The sequence below is a fragment of the Mizuhopecten yessoensis genome, unplaced genomic scaffold, assembly GCF_002113885.1.
Source record: "Mizuhopecten yessoensis strain PY_sf001 unplaced genomic scaffold, ASM211388v2 scaffold10377, whole genome shotgun sequence".
In the NCBI taxonomy this organism is placed as follows: domain Eukaryota; kingdom Metazoa; phylum Mollusca; class Bivalvia; order Pectinida; family Pectinidae; genus Mizuhopecten; species Mizuhopecten yessoensis.
The window spans coordinates 147,719-170,876 of record NW_018408516.1 but is presented as its reverse complement, the minus strand read 5'-3'; the positions used below and the strand labels follow the sequence as shown (position 1 = coordinate 170,876).

The window sequence follows — 23,158 nt, the reverse complement described above, 5'->3', positions numbered from 1 at the left end:
CTTCATGAGTTATCCAGTTTGTAGGAAATGAGGGTGTGTAGTACGTAGTCGATGTAGATACTTCATGAGTTATCCAGTTTGTAGGAAATGAGGGTGTGTAGTACGTAGTCGATGTAGATACTTCATGAGTTATCCAGTTTGTAGGAAATGAGGGTGTGTAGTACGTAGTCGATGTAGATACTTCATGAGTTATCCAGTTTGTAGGAAATGAGGGTGTGTAGTACGTAGTCGATGTAGATACTTCATGAGTTATCCAGTTTGTAGGAAATGAGGGTGTGTAGTACGTAGTCGATGTAGATACTTCATGAGTTATCCAGTTTGTAGGAAATGAGGGTGTGTAGTACGTAGTCGATGTAGATACTTCATGAGTTATCCAGTTTGTAGGAAATGAGGGTGTGTAGTACGTAGTCGATGTAGATACTTCATGAGTTATCCAGTTTGTAGGAAATGAGGGTGTATAGTACGTAGTCGATGTAGATACTTCATGAGTTATCCAGTTTGTAGGAAATGAGGGTGTGTAGTACGTAGTCGATGTAGATACTTCATGAGTTATCCAGTTTGTAGGAAATGAGGGTGTGTAGTACGTAGTCGATGTAGATACTTCATGAGTTATCCAGTTTGTAGGAAATGAGGGTGTGTAGTACGTAGTTGATCTAATCGACTGTAAAATCATATCTTAACCAAAAAATAGCTGCCTATCATGATAATAGTTAAGTCCATTATCAAATCATCCTGTCCCTTCAGTAGGTCTCCTGTGGATTTTGGATGGAAAAATAATTATATAGATGGGAAAAAATAATTATATAGATGGGAAAAAATAATTATAAAATAATACATTTTTATTTGTAAACAAAATGTCATTGTATAACTAAACAAAAAGTGTGATCAAATCTCAAACTATTGTCAATAAAATAAAACCAATGTTGACTTTATTTTTGTAGTTTACAAGTCTGACATTGCTGGTGTGGTTACAAGTTCATCTTTGACTTTATATTTGTGTAGTTAGGAGCCCAACATTGCCTGTATTTGTGTATATGTAGTTTCAAGTCGAATAATCACTGTATTTGTGTAATTGACAAGTCTGACTTGATCTGTGTAGTTACGAGTCCAACATTCACTGTATTTGTGTAATTGACATGTCTGACTTTATTTGTGTAGTTACGAGTCCAACATTCACTGTATTTTTGTAATTGACACGTCTGACTTTATCTGTGAAGTTACGAGTCCAACATTCACTGTATTTGTGTAATTGACAAGTCTGACTTGATCTGTGTAGCTACGAGTCCAACATTCACTGTATTTGTGTAATTGACACGTCTGACTTTATTTGTGTAGTTACAAGTCCAACATTCACTGTATTTTTGTAATTGACAAGTCTGACCTTATGTGTGTAGTTACGAATCCAACATTCACTGTATTTGTGTAATTGACACGTTTGACTTTATCTGTGTAGTTACGAGTCCAACATTCACTGTATTTGTGTAGTTGACACGTCTGACTTTATTTGTGTAGTTACAAGTCCAACATTCACTGTATTTTTGTAATTGACAAGTCTGACCTTATGTGTGTAGTTACGAGTCCAACATTCACTGTATTTGTGTAATTGACACGTTTGACTTTATCTGTGTAGTTACGAGTCCAACATTCACTGTATTTGTGTAATTGACACGTTTGACTTTATTTGTGTAGTTACGAGTCCAACATTCACTGTATTTGTGTAATTGACAAGTCTGACTTTATCTGTGTAGTTACAAGTCTAACATTCACTGTATTTGTGTAATTGACAAGTCTGACTTTATCTGTGTAGTTACGAGTCCAACATTCACTGTATTTGTGTAATTGACAAGTCTGACTTTATCTGTGTAGTTACGAGTCCAACATTCACTGTATTTGTGTAATTGACAAGTCTGACTTTATCTGTGTAGTTACGAGTCCAACATTCACTGTATTTGTGTAATTGACAAGTCTGACTTTATCTGTGTAGTTACGAGTCCAACATTCACTGTATTTGTGTAATTGACAAGTCTGACTTTATCTGTGTAGTTACGAGTCCAACATTCACTGTATTTGTGTAATTGACAAGTCTGACTTTATCTGTGTAGTTACGAGTCCAACATTCACTGTATTTGTGTAATTGACAAGTCTGACTTTATCTGTGTAGTTACGAGTCCAACATTCACTGTATTTGTGTAATTGACAAGTCTGACTTTATCTGTGTAGTTACGAGTCCAACATTCACTGTATTTGTGTAATTGACAAGTCTGACTTTATCTGTGTAGTTACCAGTCCAACATTCACTGTATTTGTGTAATTGACAAGTCTGACTTTATCTGTGTAGTTACGAGTCCAACATTCACTGTATTTGTGTAATTGACAAGTCTGACTTTATCTGTGTAGTTACAAGTCTAACATTCACTGTATTTGTGTAATTGACAAGTCTGACTTTATCTGTGTAGTTACGAGTCCAACATTGGTAAGGACCCGGAGAAGGAGAAGGTGAAGCCCCGGTTCTCCCGTACTATCCTATTCGTAGAAGACTACCTTTGTAACGTCGTTAGCCAAGAAGGTGCCTTTGCAGACAAGAAACAAAACAAACTCACATTTGAAGTAAGTGATTCTTAAACAAATAAATTCAGTCAACCTGCCATGAAATGGCTTGAAACCTTTTCTGGGTTTTGAATAGTTGCCATATTCTGAAGTTGTTTTAAAGGAGAGAGTTCAGAAGGACCTCATAAGTTTTTGTGCTGACATATCATAATTATCATTACCTTTAAAATTACTGCCTATTTATTGTATCTCAGCTGTGACTCATGGATATGTTTTTTTTTATTTGTAAAGTATAATCATCACATCTGATCCATATAATTTCTTGTTTCAAGACAGTGTATATGATAGCAAGTGACAAATGATTAATGTTATGATTCCTGTTTCTAGGTCTTCAAATGACTGTGATTTAAGTTTCTAGAGTGTTCGGAATTAGGATGTGATTCCTGTTTCTATTGTAAATTATGTTGTAGTTTCTGTTTCTAGTGTTTCAAAAATGATCGTGTGGTTCTTGTTAATGATGCTGTGATTTCTTGTTTCAGCGAGTTATTAACGGTGCCATTTCCTGTTTCAGCGAGTTATTTACGGTGCCATTTCCTGTTTTAGGTGGTGAACTTGGCCAAACAGCTTATCTACTTTGGATTCTACTCCTTCAGTAATCTCCTGCGCCTCACGAAAACTCTCCTCAACATTCTCGACTTCGCGCCAGAGAAGGAATTACATGGCGTGGGTAAAGTGAGACAGCCTGTCTCCCTCAGTGACCATGGTAACCAGTCCTCTAACATGTATTGTTTGGTCATTTATGACAGTATCTTAAATAATATAAAGTTAAAGTTAGTTTCCAATACACTGGACTCAAAAATTAAACAATTGTATTATATAAAGTTAAAGTTCATTGTTAATTACCTTTGCCCTATAGTTATAATGAAGTTCTTCATTCTGCCAAAGTTTATCTTTTCTGTTCTTAAAAGTACATGTATTGAAGAGTATTGCTGTTGACATTGCAATATAAACAGTTTGAGACAATCTCATCACAATGTTAACTCAAAAGAGTAAATAACCCTCACAAATGGGAGGTAGAACAATAAAACAATCTAAGACCTATTGCAGAATTGTGAAATTTTAGAGGTTAGCTATGTATTGGAGAAACATTACTTGTTCAACCAACAAAAGACACCTCGTTTAATAAATAAATGAATCAATTAAAACTCATTGGAGATCTGCAATATTGAAAGACAAAACTATTGTAAAAGTAGCTGTGAACAGTTGAAATGACAAAAAATGTTGTTATTTACTGTATGAATAATGTTTTTGTATTGCCAGGTCCTGACAAAGCCATCTCCAACGTGATCTCCACCCGTAGCAATGGTGATGGGGGCGAGGCCGACACACTTGTCATGGACACCAAGCTTAAAATCATTGAAATATTGAAGGTAGGTCTACACACGTGCAGCTGGGGAACTGTCACTTCTATATTACTGGTCAAATTAAAATTAGCAAAAAATAACTACCTAAAAGTTAGCTGAAGTCTTTCATGTAGAATTCCAATGCTATGCACACATCTTGACTTGACAGGACACCTATAAGCTCATTTTGGTGTAAATGATTAAGTTTTACATTGTAATATTAATTTATTATATAATACAGGCTATTTCTGTGTAATATTGCCGTTCAATAAAAACGATATAGCACACGTACAATAAACATGTCAATGAGTCTCGTCACCGTGGGAAACAGGTCATATTACTACGCACTACAACTTCTTCGTTTGTAAACAAAATGGCTGACAGAGTTACTGTTTGCATTGATAGCAGAGGCAGGGGCACTGGGAGAATAAAATTAACAAACAAGTTTAATAAATTCAACATTATATAAACACGAATGTTAGCTTCACACAAATTTAACACATGCATGTTCAAATTCCACTTGAACTTCTCCGACATACACACAATCAATGGCAAACACGTGTACCTTTACAGTGCATGCCCCGTTGTGCCAACTATGTGACGTCACTGCTATTTGCGTAAACGCCAATACGCTGAATGGTTTCCGTATAAAAAAATATTATTAATGTTGTTATGATAATTATTAAAACATTGGTTGATGAAGAAAACCTAAATGATTGTTTGTTCATTGAAAAGCTTCACGAGAAGAAGTTTCTGAAACTATTTTTTGTGGCGCAGCAAGCTCCAAACAAAATGCATATATTGTGTCCTTTCGTCAGCCATCGGTACAATTTATATAGAGGAGACGTGCCAAGAAAAAGAGTGTTTCTCTATTTATATAATAAATAGAATCTAACACAAGTGTTCATGTAATATTGAACCTATTAAACTCGTTTATTGATTTAATATGAAATTAATAAACTTGTTCAATAAATTCAATATTACATAATCACTCATGTCAGATCCTCTATTTACATAATATTTGTTTTAGCTAATAACTTATCTAATCCCAAGGATACTACTTATAGACACATTATTTATGTGCCAAGAGATGACAGACATATAGTAAACACAATAAGGAGAGTAGGAGAACAGCCTTACTCAAACACATACTGCTACATGATCCCTTACTCTGTGAGGGAATTTATGTGTTGGAGGTTGTTTTGGGTCTGTATTTCCAGCAGCTTATTTCTAGTGCCACAATAACGTAGAAACTGCAACACTGAACCCAGACCATATTGTACTAAAACTCTAGGGAGATGCAGGTATACAGCAAGGGTAAATCTCAATGACACAGCCACAACCAATCATCGCCCTCAGAAGGAATGAAACCTATATTCTTGCTGACACTACGTCAGTGACACAACCACAACCAATCATTGCCCTCAGAGGGAATGAAACCTACATTCTTGCTGACACTACTACGTCATTGACACAACCACAACCAATCATCGCCCTCAGAGGGAATGAAACCTACATTCTTGCTGACACTACTACGTCATTGACACAACCCCAACCAATCATCGCCCTCAGAGGGAATGAAACCTACATTCTTGCTGACACTACATCAGTGACAACCACAACCAATCATCGCCCTCAGAGGGAATGAAACCTACATTCTTGCTGACACTACGTCAGTGACACAACAACAACCAATCATCGCCCTCAGAGGGATTGAAACCTACATTCTTGCTGACACTACGTCAGTGACACAACCAATCATCACCCTCAGAGGGAATGAAACCTACATTCTTGTTGACACTTCATCAGTGACACAACCACAACCAATCATCGCCCTGAGAGGGAATGAAACCTACATTCTTGCTGACACTACGTCAGTGTCACAACCACAACCAATCATCGCCCTCAGAGGGAATGAAACCAACATTCTTGCTGACACTACGTCAGTGACACAACCACAACCAATCAGCGCCCTGAGAGGGAATGAAACCTACATTCTTGCTGACACTACGTCAGTGACACAACAACAACCAATCATCGCCCTCAGAGGGATTGAACCCTACATTCTTGCTGACACTACGTCAGTGACACAACAACAACCAATCATCGCCCTCAGAGGGATTGAACCCTACATTCTTGCTGACACTACGTCAGTGACACAACCAATCATCGCCCTCAGAGGGAATGAAACCAACATTCTTGCTGACACTACGTCAGTGACACAACAACAACCAATCATCGCCCTCAGAGGGATTGAAACCTACATTCTTACTGACACTACGTCAGTGACACAACCAATCATCGCCCTCAGAGGGAATGAAACCAACATTCTTGCTGACACTACGTCAGTGACACAACAACAACCAATCATCGCCCTCAGAGGGATTGAACCCTACATTCTTGCTGACACTACGTCAGTGACACAACCAATCATCCCCCTCAGAGGGAATGAAACCTACATTCTTGTTGACAGTTCATCAGTGACACAACCACAACCAATCATCGCCCTTAGAGGGAATGAAACCTACATTCTTGCTGACATTACGTCAGTGTCACAACCACAACCAGTCATCACCCTCAGAGGGAATGCAACCTACATATTTGATGACACTATGTCAGTGACACAACCACAACAACCACAACCAATCATCGCCCTCAGAGGGAATGCAACCTACATTCTTGCTGACATTACGTCAGTGTCACAACCACAACCAGTCATCACCCTCAGAGGGAATGCAACCTACATATTTGATGACACTATGTCAGTGACACAACCACAACAACCACAACCAATCATCGCCCTCAGAGGGAAAGCAACCTACATTCTTGCTGACACTACGTCAGTGACACAACAACAACCAATCATCGCCCTCAGAGGGATTGAACCCTACATTCTTGCTGACACTACGTCAGTGACACAACAACAACCAATCATCGCCCTCAGAGGGATTGAAACCTACATTCTTACTGACACTACGTCAGTGACACAACCACAACCAATCATTGCCCTCAGAGCGAATGAAACCTACATTCTTGCTGACACTATGTCAGTGTCACAACCACAACCAATCATCGCCCTCAGAGGGAATGAAACCAACATTCTTGCTGACACTACGTCAGTGACACAACCAATCATCACCCTCAGAGGGAATGCAACCTACATATTTGATGACACTACGTCAGTGACACAACCACAACCAATCAGCGCCCTGAGAGGGAATGAAACCTACATTCTTGCTGACATTACGTCAGTGTCACATCCACAACCAATCATCACCCTCAGAGGGAATGCAACCTACATATTTGATGACACTATGTCAGTGACACAACCACAACAACCACAACCAATCATCGCCCTCAGAGGGAAAGCAACCTACATTCTTGCTGACACTACGTCAGAGACACAACCACAACCAATCATCACCCTCAGAGGGGTCAGTGACACAACCACAACCAATCATTGCCCTCAGAGCGAATGAAACCTACATTCTTGCTGACACTATGTCAGTGTCACAACCACAACTAATCATCGCCCTCAGAGGGAATGCAACCTACATTCTTGCTGACATTACGTCAGTGTCACATCCACAACCAATCATCACCCTCAGAGGGAATGAAACCTACATTGTTGTTGACACTTCATCAGTGACACAACCACAACCAATCATCACCCTCAGAGGGAATGAAACCTACATTCTTGCTGACATTACGTCAGTGTCACAACCACAACCAATCATCACCCTCAGAGGGAATGCAACCTACATATTTGATGACACTATGTCAGTGACACAACCACAACCAATCATCGCCCTCAGAGGGAATGCAACCTACATTCTTGCTGACACTCTGTCAGCGCAATTTTGTTTTGATGTCCTCAAGTTACCTGAATTTCTTGAAAAGATTAAATTCATATTCAGTGTGGAAGTTTATCATGAAAATCATTCTAACGTTATGACATTAGGTATTGATTTAATGCACAGTCTTCCAAACTTTAGTTATTTAAGATGCATATACATGTGAATAAAACTTGCAATTTCTATTTAGTTGATACAAGAAATGATAAAACATGACATAGGTTTCCATTTTTATTGAGTTCAAAGTAGCATTGCCTAATGTAGAGAGCAAGCATCATTATAGAGGAGAGCAAGTATCTTTGTAGAGTAGAATGTAAGAGTAACATCATATAGTGTTACAAGTAACATGGTATAGAATAGGCTTCAAAAGTAACATTATAGATTAGAATTTTGAAGAGTGAATAACATTAATTTGTTGATTTGTAGAATAAAAATTTATGTTACATGAGGTCCCAGTCAAAAGGAATTAGTCCAGAACTCCAAATTATACTTCACAGTGAAGGGGAACTATTTCAGCTTGCATATTTGAAGATAAAAGGGGGAGGGTAATATAGTTACCTGGCATCAGTGTTCAACTGCACATCATTATTGGTTGATTATTTGGCATTGATATTCCAAGGGAATCTGAAGGGGTCTAACATTGATGCAATGCTGTCCAGTGCAATTGAACCATTTTAAAAAAGAAGTGTTTTTATCTGTTTTCGACTTACCATTTCTCTAATATTCTATGAACAAGTTTGCTGTTTTCCAACAGCTTTTTTTTTTTTTTTTTTTTTTTTTAATTTCATCAAATTTAGATTTTTTGTGAACATTTCAATATGTATGGAATATTTTGTTAAGGAAATAGTCATAGCATTTTAATATTTTGAATAATTATAGAAAGCAGTAGGAAATAGTTGACAATCTTTAATTGCATATGTGATAGTTATTAGTACTACCACTAATCAATTAACTCTAACTGTATCTGTACCAAATGTGTCGTAACTCATGACAAGTAGTGTTGTCATTAAATATTAAAAACTAATAGGATGTGATATCCACTACACAGTCATACTTGTTACTACGTCATTAAACTGAACGACTTTCAGATCACATATAAATTGACGATGAGCACCAGCTGAAATCATAATCAGTGCTTATAATAATCAAGACCATATTTTAAAAACATTTTGCTAATCATTATTAGCTCACCTGGCCCGAAGGGCCAAGTGAGCTTATGGCATGGTGCGGCGTGCGTCGTCAATTTTTTACTTTAAACAACTTCTTCTCAGTAACCAAAAGGCCTAGGGTGATGATATTTGGCCAGAAGGAAGGGCTACCAAGTTTGTTCAAATAAATGACCTTCATCAATTTTCAAGGTCACAGGGGTCAAATATGTTAAAATTTTTAAGCAACTTCTTCTGAATAACCGAGAGGCCTAGGGTGATGATATTTAGCCAGTAACATGCTGGGGTGAAAGGCTACCAAGTTTGTTCAAATAAATGACCTTGTCTTATATTCAAGGTCACAGGGGTCAAATATGTTTAAAACCTTTAAACAACTTATTCTCAATAACCACGAGGCCTAGGGTAATGATATTTGGCCAGTAACATGCTGGGATGAAGGGCTACCAAGTTTGTTCAAATAGATGACCTTCATCCATTTTCAAGGTCACAGGGGTCAACTATATATAAAATCTTTAAATAACTTCTTCTGAATAACCAAGAGGCCTAGGGTGATGATATTTGGCCAGTACCATGCTGGGATGAAGGGTTGCCAAGTTTGTTCAAATGAATAACCTTCGCCCATATTCAAGGTCACCGTGGTTAATATATGTTTAAATCTTTAAATGATTTGTTCTGTATAACCAAAAAGTTCAGGGTAATGATATTTTGCTAGAAGCATGCTGGGTTGGAAGACTATAAATTCTGTTCAACCTAATATCCTTGTTCGACATTCAACGTCACGGGTGTCATATGTTTAAATATTTCAATAGGTTCTCATTAATCAAACACCAATATTCTGCCTGTAGTTGTATTTTAGTCCACTTTTAAGATAACAAGTGTGAAATTAATACCAGGTGAGCGATTCAGGCCCATTGGGCCTCTTGTTTTTTTTATTAATTGACTAATAGTTAATTAGCAAGTGCAGTGAAAGCAGACAACATTAAATCCCTCGGGTCGAGATAAATAATTACCTGAATGGACATAAAAGTACAACACTGTATCTTATATTTTGCTTGTGTCTGATATAGCATTCAGCATTATTGGATCAAGGTACCATTTACTTTTTGTATAGATAACTTGATAGAACATTTGCATGGACTCTTCAAAAACATCTATATTTGCTCATTGTGAAAGTAGTAACAAAGAAAAAAGCATTGTATCTTGCCCGGTTCACAAATTCTACAAGTGTACACTTTACTTCATTGATTTTTTTTTCCACAAATTGTGATAAAATTGCCAATTTAGTTTTGTGGGGTTATTAAGCATAATAGCCTTGCCAAGTGATTATAAATGTAGGTACTGGCTGTAAAACATGCTGTGTCTAATGTTGTTTATTTAGTTATTGTCTATTCTATTTAATTTGTTTTACCAGTTTTAAAAGTATACATGACCAATTCAGTCTTCACATTTCTTCACTCACTTACCATATTTGCTGACTTTCCCAATGTTGGAAAGGATATTCCTGATTTTGGACCTGAGCATTTCATATTTCCAACAAATCGATTTGCTATAATTCTATTTCTGTATTCTAAGATGAAATGATTTTATCTGAGAGAACAACTCAGATATGCCATTTCAAAGTGTTATATTGCCCTAGAGGTAAAAACATGGTTATTTAAATTTGTGTGTTCGGTTTTGAGCACACAGAATCTCCTCCACTAAATTTCAAAATGTTGGTTCTTATGACTGTAATCAATTCACTGTGTTGTCCTAGTAAAGTTCAATTAAAAATATTGGAATTGAAATCCAATTTTAAACCAAATTAACTTGAGTAGACATACTGTACCGTAGTATTTAGCCGTTTAGACTGTGTTCGGGAATATATGAATGTAATGGCTTTCTGTGTTAGTATATATCATGTTATATTTTCTTTCCAGTTTATTACTGATGTGCGACTGGATTATCGTATCACATGCCTTCTGTCCATTTTCAAAGGAGAATTTGATGAGAACAATGTTTTACGGGATGAGGACGGTAATAGACTTGTAGTAGTCCTGATGCTATCTGTATGGGGACCGGCTGAAGGTTGATTGGTGGTCTGGAACTTTCATGGCATGGACACTGACTCTCCTATACTAAACATTGTTTATTTTTCTTTCAGATACAGTTTGCATACTTGCTGTTCTATGTTTTGCAACAGTGCAGTTGATATGGGAAAGATATAATGTATTTAACTAAATTTAATTTAATTTAGAATTTTCAGTAAAAAGGAAATTTTGTTTTGTTCCAAAACAACAATTTCATCACAAAAGTTTTATATGAAAATTATATTTTAGAAAGTATTTTAAAGTTAACCATACTAACTGTCTGTTAAAAAATAGTCCTATTTAACTGCTAATATTTATCTATCAGTGTTTGTTTCACCAGAGGGTGTAACATCTGTCAATAGCTGTGATTCAAACAGTCTTTACAGCTGGTTCTATTATTCTATACACATTCTGTCATTTAGAAAACATTTTCATAGCAAACCTTTGAAGTTAAAAGAGATTTATCATCAAACAATTTTAAGATCAAATTTACAGAATGGCTTTAAGGTCAGTCTTCTTACTTTGGTGTGTGTTATACCTTTTCTGTCTTCATTGCTGTAAAAACTCTTGATTTAAACCACTTAAGAAATATATATAAGAACTGTACAATTAATTCTACTGAAGTATTCCATTGGTCCTTTAGTCATCCATCTATGTAATGTTTAGTTAGTTTAACAGTTAACAAACTTCATGTAGATACAGCTTGAAGAGAACTACACCAATGAATGTACAGTAATATAGGTCACTGTGACCTAAATTTTCATCTTTATTGAGTTTAGTTATACTTTGTGTTTAGCTTCATTTCTTCTGTTATATTGGATGTTTACCTCCATTTCTATAAAGCTAGACTCATGATGAGTGGGGGCAGTGTGTTTTATAACTTTTCTAGTTCATTTGAATACAACTTCAGTCTTATATTTATTTTGATGTATTTTATTTTTTTTATTTTTCATTTCTGCAATTCAATTTTATAATAAGTAATTAAAGTTTTAGAAAAGAATTTTAAAATATATATTACAGAAACAAAAAAGTTGATTAAAAGTCGATGCATACTAGAGGGTTGTCCAAGAAACAGTCAGAAGAATGGTTCAAATCACAGCTAGTGAGACCTCCTCACACATCGCCTGGTGGAGCAGGTGCCCTATTAACTAGATGACATGCGCGCAATAGATAGATTCCAGCTGTCACCATGCACCCCAGGCACAACTAAACTGCTGCCTACACTTACAGGAGCTCCTTAACTAGCGTTACACAACACACATGGAGAAGCACACCCTGAACACACAATGTCTATAATGCTTATGTTCAATGTTTGCTTCACCTCCGCCCTTGTCTCCTTCAAGGCAGATCTGGAATTAGCTGGATTCTTCAGCAACCAGATAATAATATGTAGTTCTGTTTGGATTGATTTTCTAGTGTTGATTAATTTGTTTAAATTAGGGATATAATAATAAAAGAAATCGTGAATATTGAAAGTATAAAAAACCTGACCAGATCTGCAAGGAACAAATGGCGACGTATTAACAGTTTAAAATGTTGATTTGATTCTAATATAGAGACACTAACAGCATGAATGAGCATTGGAGAGTATGGTATGTTTGCCTGACCATTGCCTCTCACTGACTACATACATATATGATGTAGACCTAACTATTAACCATACAGTCAATCTACATACAGCTATAACCTACACTCAATAGCCACGTTTATGTATGTGTGTGCCCTTTATGTTCCCTATTCATCTTTTTCAGTATTTAATGCATGTGCGTTTGGACTACCGTTTAACGTGGATTCTCTCTATGTTCAAAAGTCAAATTGAACAACAACCCTGGATCAACGGCAGCGATGACGATGAGCTCAGTGGGTTATTTTACATGACTGACTATCTGCATCACCTATATAACTTGATGTCATACTAAGTCTTTCTTTTTTTGCATCCCATCATCATTGTTGTCAGTCTGTATGGTATCCCAAATGTATTTAGTTGTATTGGTATCCTGTCTACCCACCTAACTTATAACTACAGCAAGCTTTCTTTGTCCTATAAGTATCTTGTTACAACACATTATTATAGCAGAATATTTCCCTATGTTGATGATGTGGTATGACAAAGAAATCTCAACCTTGGAGTGGTAAGATTGTTCTAATTTGAGGCTCGTTGTAAGTTTAAATTTTTAAGAATCTTTTATCCTGATGATGGTCATTTCTTAATCATACCATCACGATATGGACATATTTCTTTTCTCCCATCCTGTTCACAGTTTAAAACTGCCACATCTGTAAACAGAAGAACATGGTTAGCACAACTGCCTCTGTCTGAGACATTGTATGTGTATTTATCAATGTATAACAAACACACATGTAGTTATCATATAAATCCTATATTTATTTACTAAGAAATAGTTTATAAGAGATCTGATCTTTTAAAGAAACAGATTTAAGTGGAAAATAATTTATCAGCAAATAAATGTGATGGTTACAGTAAACTGCCTCTGGTTCAGTGTATTCCTGTTGTCGTTGTATCCGAGTGGTTGACAGAGAAACATATGTTACAGTAAACTGCCTATGGTTCAGTGTATTCCTGTTGTCGTTGTATCCTAGTGGTTGACAGAGAAACATATGGTTACAGTAAACTGCCTCTGGTTCAGTGTATTCCTGTTGTCGTTGTATCCTAGTGGTTGACAGAGAAACATATGTTACAGTAAACTGCCTCTGGTTCAGTGTATTCCTGTTGTCGTTGTATCCTAGTGGTTGACAGAGAAACATATGTTACAGTAAACTGCCTCTGGTTCAGTGTATTCCTGTTGTCGTTGTATCCTAGTGGTTGACAGAGAAACATATGTTACAGTAAACTGCCTCTGGTTCAGTGTATTCCTGTTGTCGTTGTATCCTAGTGGTTGACAGAGAAACATATGTTACAGTAAACTGCCTCTGGTTCAGTGTATTCCTGTTGTCGTTGTATCCTAGTGGTTGACAGAGAAACATATGTTACAGTAAACTGCCTCTGGTTCAGTGTATTCCTGTTGTCGTTGTATCCTAGTGGTTGACAGAGAAACATATGTTACAGTAAACTGCCTCTGGTTCAGTGTATTCCTGTTGTCGTTGTATCCTAGTGGTTGACAGAGAAACATATGTTACAGTAAACTGCCTCTGGTTCAGTGTATTCCTGTTGTCGTTGTATCCTAGTGGTTGACAGAGAAACATATGTTACAGTAAACTGCCTCTGGTTCAGTGTATTCCTGTTGTCGTTGTATCCTAGTGGTTGACAGAGAAACATATGTTACAGTAAACTGCCTCTGGTTCAGTGTATTCCTGTTGTCGTTGTATCCTAGTGGTTGACAGAGAAACATATGTTACAGTAAACTGCCTCTGGTTCAGTGTATTCCTGTTGTCGTTGTATCCTAGTGGTTGACAGAGAAACATATGTTACAGTAAACTGCCTCTGGTTCAGTGTATTCCTGTTGTCGTTGTATCCTAGTGGTTGACAGAGAAACATATGTTACAGTAAACTGCCTCTGGTTCAGTGTATTCCTGTTGTCGTTGTATCCTAGTGGTTGACAGAGAAACATATGTTACAGTAAACTGCCTCTGGTTCAGTGTATTCCTGTTGTCGTTGTATCCTAGTGGTTGACAGAGAAACATATGTTACAGTAAACTGCCTCTGGTTCAGTGTATTCCTGTTGTCGTTGTATCCTAGTGGTTGACAGAGAAACATATGTTACAGTAAACTGCCTCTGGTTCAGTGTATTCCTGTTGTCGTTGTATCCTAGTGGTTGACAGAGAAACATATGTTACAGTAAACTGCCTCTGGTTCAGTGTATTCCTGTTGTCGTTGTATCCTAGTGGTTGACAGAGAAACATATGTTACAGTAAACTGCCTCTGGTTCAGTGTATTCCTGTTGTCGTTGTATCCTAGTGGTTGACAGAGAAACATATGTTACAGTAAACTGCCTCTGGTTCAGTGTATTCCTGTTGTCGTTGTATCCTAGTGGTTGACAGAGAAACATATGTTACAGTAAACTGCCTCTGGTTCAGTGTATTCCTGTTGTCGTTGTATCCTAGTGGTTGACAGAGAAACATATGTTACAGTAAACTGCCTCTGGTTCAGTGTATTCCTGTTGTCGTTGTATCCTAGTGGTTGACAGAGAAACATATGTTACAGTAAACTGCCTCTGGTTCAGTGTATTCCTGTTGTCGTTGTATCCTAGTGGTTGACAGAGAAACATATGTTACAGTAAACTGCCTCTGGTTCAGTGTATTCCTGTTGTCGTTGTATCCTAGTGGTTGACAGAGAAACATATGTTACAGTAAACTGCCTCTGGTTCAGTGTATTCCTGTTGTCGTTGTATCCTAGTGGTTGACAGAGAAACATATGTTACAGTAAACTGCCTCTGGTTCAGTGTATTCCTGTTGTCGTTGTATCCTAGTGGTTGACAGAGAAACATATGTTACAGTAAACTGCCTCTGGTTCAGTGTATTCCTGTTGTCGTTGTATCCTAGTGGTTGACAGAGAAACATATGTTACAGTAAACTGCCTCTGGTTCAGTGTATTCCTGTTGTCGTTGTATCCTAGTGGTTGACAGAGAAACATATGTTACAGTAAACTGCCTCTGGTTCAGTGTATTCCTGTTGTCGTTGTATCCTAGTGGTTGACAGAGAAACATATGTTACAGTAAACTGCCTCTGGTTCAGTGTATTCCTGTTGTCGTTGTATCCTAGTGGTTGACAGAGAAACATATGTTACAGTAAACTGCCTCTGGTTCAGTGTATTCCTGTTGTCGTTGTATCCTAGTGGTTGACAGAGAAACATATGTTACAGTAAACTGCCTCTGGTTCAGTGTATTCCTGTTGTCGTTGTATCCTAGTGGTTGACAGAGAAACATATGTTACAGTAAACTGCCTCTGGTTCAGTGTATTCCTGTTGTCGTTGTATCCTAGTGGTTGACAGAGAAACATATGTTACAGTAAACTGCCTCTGGTTCAGTGTATTCCTGTTGTCGTTGTATCCTAGTGGTTTACAGAGAAACATATGGTTACAGTAAACTGCCTCTGGTTCAGTGTATTCCTGTTGTCGTTGTATCCTAGTGGTTTACAGAGAAACATATGTTACAGTAAACTGCCTCTGGTTCAGTGTGTTCCTGTTGTCGTTGTATCCTAGTGGTTGACAGAGAAACAAATGCCTCAATCAAACCATAAATCTGGGGAGGCTGGGAGAAATCACAAACACCACATCTCTGTTTCATTTCACAACTATAAAGAACACTATGTCCTTAAATTGTACCATTAAAAATTAGTCATTGAGTGGGACTTTTGAATCAAACTTCTGAAAGTATCTCCCTGACAGTATGAAAATAACATCTCCTGTAGTGTATTTATAAATAGAAATGGCCACATAGTAAATATTGTCTTGTTTATATACACATGGTACAGTTTTGCATGAGTGTAATGTTAGAATGATTTTATTCCCTGTATTATCATCAATCATTGATACCTGTCATATTTGTATAATTTAACATTCTCCAACCAGATCTTTATTAATACATATAAAATTTATTTCAATCCCCTGATAACCATTCTCCTTCCACAATATCTCATCTTTTACTTAGTGTACAACAGTTTTTGTTTCACAAATTCCCAACATTTTATCTAATAATTATAAACACCCGTCATTAATCAGATTCCCACATACAAATGGTACAGGAATATTCCAATACCAATTTTATATTCCTTTCTTTCCTCACCTTGTTATTCAAAACCCTTTTTACCTGTAGTTTTCATTTGATTTCATGGATTATTTTATGATAAAGAATGTTAAGTAAGGTACCTGTAGCCTATAAGTCTAACTGACGTCCTTGATTTCTTTTTTCTTGTCCAATAATTTCACAGCTTCCATTTGCAACTTTTATATAACAAGAATTCTGTGCTGTCTCGTTGACCTCATCAAGGTTTTGCCTTACACAACAGTTTTGTCCAGTGTTATTTTCACAATTGTGGGCAAAATTGAATTTGCAGCTTCTGGATTGTTTGTTTTGTGGTGTAACCTGGACTTGGGAAGAAAAGCTAAATTTGTGACAGCATTATGGCACTAGCAAAATAAGCTTGTATACAGAAGCCAGGATCCAGTGTGAAAAATAATGCTTCTCAAAGTTGCCAAAAATCTTAATGAATTCCCCTTTAGGTATATGCACTCAGTCCCTTTGTCAGTAGGGCTGCCATTCTTTCAGTGCACTGCATCATCCGAAGCATAGCTCTGCATATACGCTGTCACCTAGAATTGCTGAATTTTATGCATAACTACCTCTTGGGAAGGTATAGTGTTGCATACTGAAATCTGTTCCTTAGCATTAGTATATACAGAGTTATGGCCCTTTGTGTCACTGTCTTGGGCATGCATATCTCATTTAAGTCCATCACTTACAAGTACCAAATTTTGTGTGCAAATACCCCTTGGGATGATCGAGTGTCTCATACTGAAACTGAGTCTTGTTCCCCAATACATACAGAGTTACATTTGTATGTCCCTTTGTAAACCAAAGTGTTCAGGATTTAGGGAATTATGAATTGCTCATAGTTTGCCTTGTTTATGGTACAATGAAGTTGATGACTAATTATATAATTAGTACAACCATAATTCGGTGTGATAAGTACACATGCTCAATCAAGTTATTACAAATTATGTCTTGTAGGACCTATATAACCAGAATTCATTGCTATCTTGTCTGCCAATCTTGCATTGATGTTTAATAAGAGTAGCTGCTAAATCAAAGAGCTATGATACCACACAGACCAGGAGGTTTACTTCATGCTTCAATAACTATGAAATATGTAATTCAAATTGATGGATACAATTCTTTTTCATTACTCAGCAAGAGAATATTTATCTACAGGAAACTGGTCCTTGAAACTGTTCTCATGCTCAAACTGAGATTCTTTGCTCAATTTCTTGTGCTGGTTAAATCATTAAAAATTTGTATCTTGTCAATAATTTTGGAAAAAGTTTTGGAGATATTTGAAGTCAAATACCACTTTCAATGTCTAGACATGACTTTTTGACCATGTGATGTGATTTTGCAAAGTTGTAAAAAAAGTTGGTTTGAGCACAAAATCCATACTTGAGCATAAGAACAGTTTCATTAATAATGGTCCTTGAGTACAATGAAGGGCTACTTATACGGTGTGAAATGTGATCACCTGGGTAATTATAGGTTTTGTTGTATCGGGATAACAGGGCTCCAGGGTTTGTTAGTGGTGGTGCTTAGCATCTTCTTTGTATTAGGACAAAAATACACCAATGTTTGTCGTTGTTAGCATTTATGTGCATGATTTAATAATTTTGTCATCCCTTTTACATTATGTTCATTTTGATTTGTGTATGTCGATTTCTTTTCTAATTAATAATTAGGTGTTTGTTTTCTTGATTTTCTTGATTTCTGTTAAAATAGTATCTAGATTAATTCTGCACTCTTAGTCTTGAAGTATTTGTTTGAGAAATATATGATTTCCATATAATCGCTTAACTAGGTTTGTGTGTGTGATTTGGTTTATAGTGCTTGCTTGCCTGGGTAGACATTGCTTCGATTCATTCTTACATATGTCACAATATTGTTTTTTACTTTTTAGCAGCATATATTGTTATCTTAAAAGGATCCATTATACATTTAAATTAAAGAAAACGAAATTTCAATGCTTTGATTTTACAATAAAACTAACTTTATAAAATAATCGTGCTGAATGTAAAATAAGTAATGATAATTGTGTTTTTACCATCAACTTGACAAAGCTTCTATATAAGATGTGTCCAAGGTGTATAAGTACACTATTTTGTAGGTTTACGACTTTAACTCCATGTGCTTGGTTTCCTTACAGGCCTCGACCTGGACAGTATAGGCCAGCAGGCGGAGGAAATATTTGGTGGCAGGTAAGCTTATCCCATGTGTACAGATGTATGGTGTTTCTATTTTATTGAAGTTCTGTCACTCTTAATATTCAGTCAGAAAAAGTGTAAAATATAGAGGCTGCATATTTATCAATGTGCTGATGAAGATGTAAAGGTGGATTACATAGCATCCCTGTAAAGATACTAAAAGTCAAAAGAAGTCTTTAAAAACGTACCAAAAGGTGCTTGTTGAGAGGAAGGGTAAACATTTACCAATTAAGTCATTAGGAAGATTTTAATTTTCTCTCACTAAGGACTGATGTTTTGTCTATTGAGGACAGTTCATACCTAATTATTTGTTCTGTACCTCTCAGCTCGACAACAGCTGAGTTGGACCTAGATGGGCAAGGTGGCAAGATGTTCTTGAGGGTCTTACTCAACCTGGTGATGCACAACTACCCGACCCTGGTGTCTGGGGCTCTACAACTTCTGTTTAGACACTTTAGTCAGAGACAGGAAGTCCTACAGGCCTTCAAACAGGTAACTTTTCCCATCCCAGTGTGCTTACTAGACCTATTTAGATGCCTTAGTCCAAGACTAAAAGACCTACATGCTTTCACACAGATAACTACCTGGTGCCTGGTGTCCTGTAAGCTTAAAACTGTTTAGCCAGAGACATGAAAACCAACATTTATTGTTTCCTGTAAGTTAAAAAACTGAAGCCAGAGACATGAAATCCTACATGTAATGACTCCAGTGGTTACTACAATCAATTGCTGTTTTAGGTCCAACTTCTTGTGACGGCGGCTGACGTGGAGAACTACAAACAGATCAAGACGGACTTGGAAGACCTGAGAAATCTGGTGGAGAAGTCAGAACTCTGGGTTTTCAAGTCAAAATTTGTCGTTGAGACGCCAAAACCAAAGAAAAAGGCCAAAGAGTCTGGCGGAGGGGACAAGGTCTGATATACAACAGTTTCCTTCCTGCTTTAAAATGTTAGGATCAAGATAATACTTCAGTTTGTATCCGTCTTGAAAACTCAGCAATGTTATAACTTGCAATAAGTGTGATTGTGGTGTGTCCATTAATATTGATGCATCATTTTACAGTGCTTCAATTTTTCCACCACACCAATTTTTAACCGTGATATCGTTGTGGTATTTATGTTGACCTAAACATGATGATGGGAATTCAGAACTCCATAACTATAGACAGATAGGTGGGGCAAAATGCATTGAGAGTCGTGGATGGACGGAGGCTACTATGAATATAACTGCCATATATTAGAGATAACTAATATACTGCCATATNTATACTACATTATCAAAATCTTCTAGCTGAATTGCCTCATTTTATTTTTTCATATTTTGATGTTGTTGTATCCCTTACTTTTTATCACTCCTACCAATGATATATATATTGATACTAAATGGTTCTATACTTCTAACTACTTCATGCAACAGCAGCAGGGTATGAATAGGGGGCACTAATGACTTGCAAAACAAAAAACAAAAAAACAATTGTAGCAATTTCTCTGTTTAATATATCATTAGGGCATTGCTTTCCTATTACTAATTAATTATGATTGACTTTTTAATATGAGCATTGTATAGCTAAAAATATCAATTAAATATTTATATGTAATTGAAACATACATAGAATTATCTCCCCTATACCATCTGCTATATATATATATATATGTCTATGCTACCTATTATATATGATTTGCATCAATATTTTCTTACAAACCATTTCATTCATCTTTGTCTTTGTCATGTCAACCAAAGGAGATAACTTACATAGGCCTAGCCTGCTGTTCAATCCTATTGTTTACTCAATAAAATATGATGAAACGATAACTAATAAACTGCCATATATTAGAGATAACTAATAAACTGCCATATATTACCATATATTAGAGATAACTAATAAACTGCAATATATTAGAGATAACTAATATACTGCCATATATTAGAGATAATTAATATACAGTAAATATATAACTGCTATACAGTATCTTTGGCTTTTATGCAAGCTGTATACTATACATTTTCGTTAAAACAATACATCATTAATTTCTTGACAATGTTTTTTTGTATACTGTTTCATGTAAAGACATTTAGTTTGATATAAGAATCTTTTTGAAGATATAAGCATATATAAATGTTGTATATCGTATATGATGGTGTCGTGATTTGATTATCTATTTGACTGATCAGTCAGTCTGTTGAGTTATACTCAATCTGTTAATTTATCATGTTTCAGGATGACAAGGAAGGAAAAGAAGGAAAAAAGAAAACAAAAGCCCAGCCATCAGTTTGGGTAGGTCACTTATAGTTAATAGGCCAATGTATTAATACTGATCAATCTTTAGGGAAAAAACAGCTGTCAAATTGAGCAATTCCCAGGAAACATTGTTGGGACCATATCATAACAACATAAAACTCTGTAAACATGGTATTAGATCTTAAAAGATGAAAAATGTATAGAAATAAATTGTGCTAGGTATAGTGAGACAATCATAGGACTATAGTAACATGCAAGGTATGACTTTATGATTGATGAGTTTAACTGATTTATTGTTGTAAAATCAGGCAATTGAGTAGACTTATGATGAATTGAAGGTAAGGTTTATACAATTGTGTAAACTTTGTTTTCAGAATATATCCAAGGATCAGGGTTCGGCCATAGATCTAGAGCTGGGTCCGTCTATAGACGAACAGGCTAGCAAAAACTACAAAAAAATCAAAGAGGTATGGCAACACAATGTCCAGTTACAGTGATTTGTTTTGCACAGTTTTACTGCCGAATACAGGCTATTTCCCCTTGCCAAAAGGTGCCTTATTTTCCTAAACTGACCAAAAACTGAGAAATATTCCCAATTTCAATACAATTAATGCAATATTTTCCCATTTAAAGGAGCCGGTTGTAAAATTTAGGTAACAAAAACACTGGGATAGTAAATAAATTGAGAGTATCCAAGGAGTAATGATTGAATGTGATTTATATAATTCTCCGGTATAAACTCAAGCTTGAGTGTACCTGAAAATTAACTCAAGACAATAGATATAAATCATAATCATGTAATCATAAAAAAAAGGAGTTTGATTTTGTCTCTAAAATAGCAGAACCTATAGCAATAACAGGAGAGATGACATTTATAGTTAGTGGAATGATGATGCCTAAAACAGCTATGAGGGACAACAAAACTATCGGTCAAATTAAGGTCTGTAAATATATTGTGATCATTTTGTTATTTTTACAGATATTACAGAGACTGACCAAGCTGTGTGTACAAAGTACGAGTGAGCCCGGTGTGAAGAAAGCACGGCGACATGAACAACGCTTACTGAGAAACATGAGTGCTCACTCCGCCATCCTCGAACTTCTCCAGATACCCTACGAACAGGTTAACATAAAACATTGGAACATTTACTGATTATCAGAAAATACATTATAGAGTTAACAACTCAAAGTGATCTTAATTTGTGATCAGCTCAATCGACTGACTGATTTTAACTTATGTTATAATCTGCTGCTAAGACCAGAACTATATTCAAATATTATAGTTATTTAAATCTAGTCTAAAAGTCATCATGTTTAATTGGCAGAAGGCAAACAGAACTCTGTTTTATATCACAGAATGACGATACACGGATGCACGAGATCATGCGGCTGGCTCACGAATTCCTGCAGAGTTTCTGTCTGGGTAATCCACAAAACCAGAGCCTACTGCACCAGAGTCTAGACCTCTTCCTCACCCCAGGGGTATGTTAACAGATATGTAATACCCCTTCCTTACCCCAGGGGTATGTTAACAGCTATTTAATACCTCTTCCTCACCCCAGGGGTATGTTAACAGCTATTTAATACCCCTTCCTCACCCCAGGGGTATGTTAACAGCTATTTAATACCTCTTCCTCACCCCAGGGGTATGTTAACAGCTATTTAATACCCCTTCCTCACCCCAGGGGTATGTTAACAGCTATTTAATACCTCTTCCTCACCCCAGGGGTATGTTAACAGCTATTTAATACCCCTTCCTCACCCCAGGGGTATGTTAACAGCTATTTAATACCTCTTCCTCACCCCAGGGGTATGTTAACAGCTATTTAATACCCCTTCCTCACCCCAGGGGTATGTTAACAGCTATTTAATACCTCTTCCTCACCCCAGGGGTATGTTAACAGCTATTTAATACCCCTTCCTCACCCCAGGGGTATGTTAACAGCTATTTAATACCTCT

General features: G+C 36.5%; 1 protein-coding gene across 1 annotated transcript in view; it reads left to right on the top strand.

Annotated features, from left to right (window-relative positions):
• Nucleotides 1–23,158, top strand: part of LOC110460372 (inositol 1,4,5-trisphosphate receptor type 1-like) — a 150,222-nt gene that overhangs the window by 75,667 nt on the left and 51,397 nt on the right. The window contains 11 exon segments of the mRNA XM_021513245.1: nucleotides 2,457–2,607; nucleotides 3,151–3,310; nucleotides 3,868–3,977; nucleotides 10,887–10,983; nucleotides 18,903–18,954; nucleotides 19,287–19,452; nucleotides 19,698–19,871; nucleotides 21,178–21,234; nucleotides 21,573–21,665; nucleotides 22,178–22,321; nucleotides 22,555–22,680. Coding sequence (XP_021368920.1) covers nucleotides 2,457–2,607; nucleotides 3,151–3,310; nucleotides 3,868–3,977; nucleotides 10,887–10,983; nucleotides 18,903–18,954; nucleotides 19,287–19,452; nucleotides 19,698–19,871; nucleotides 21,178–21,234; nucleotides 21,573–21,665; nucleotides 22,178–22,321; nucleotides 22,555–22,680 — 1,330 coding nt within the window.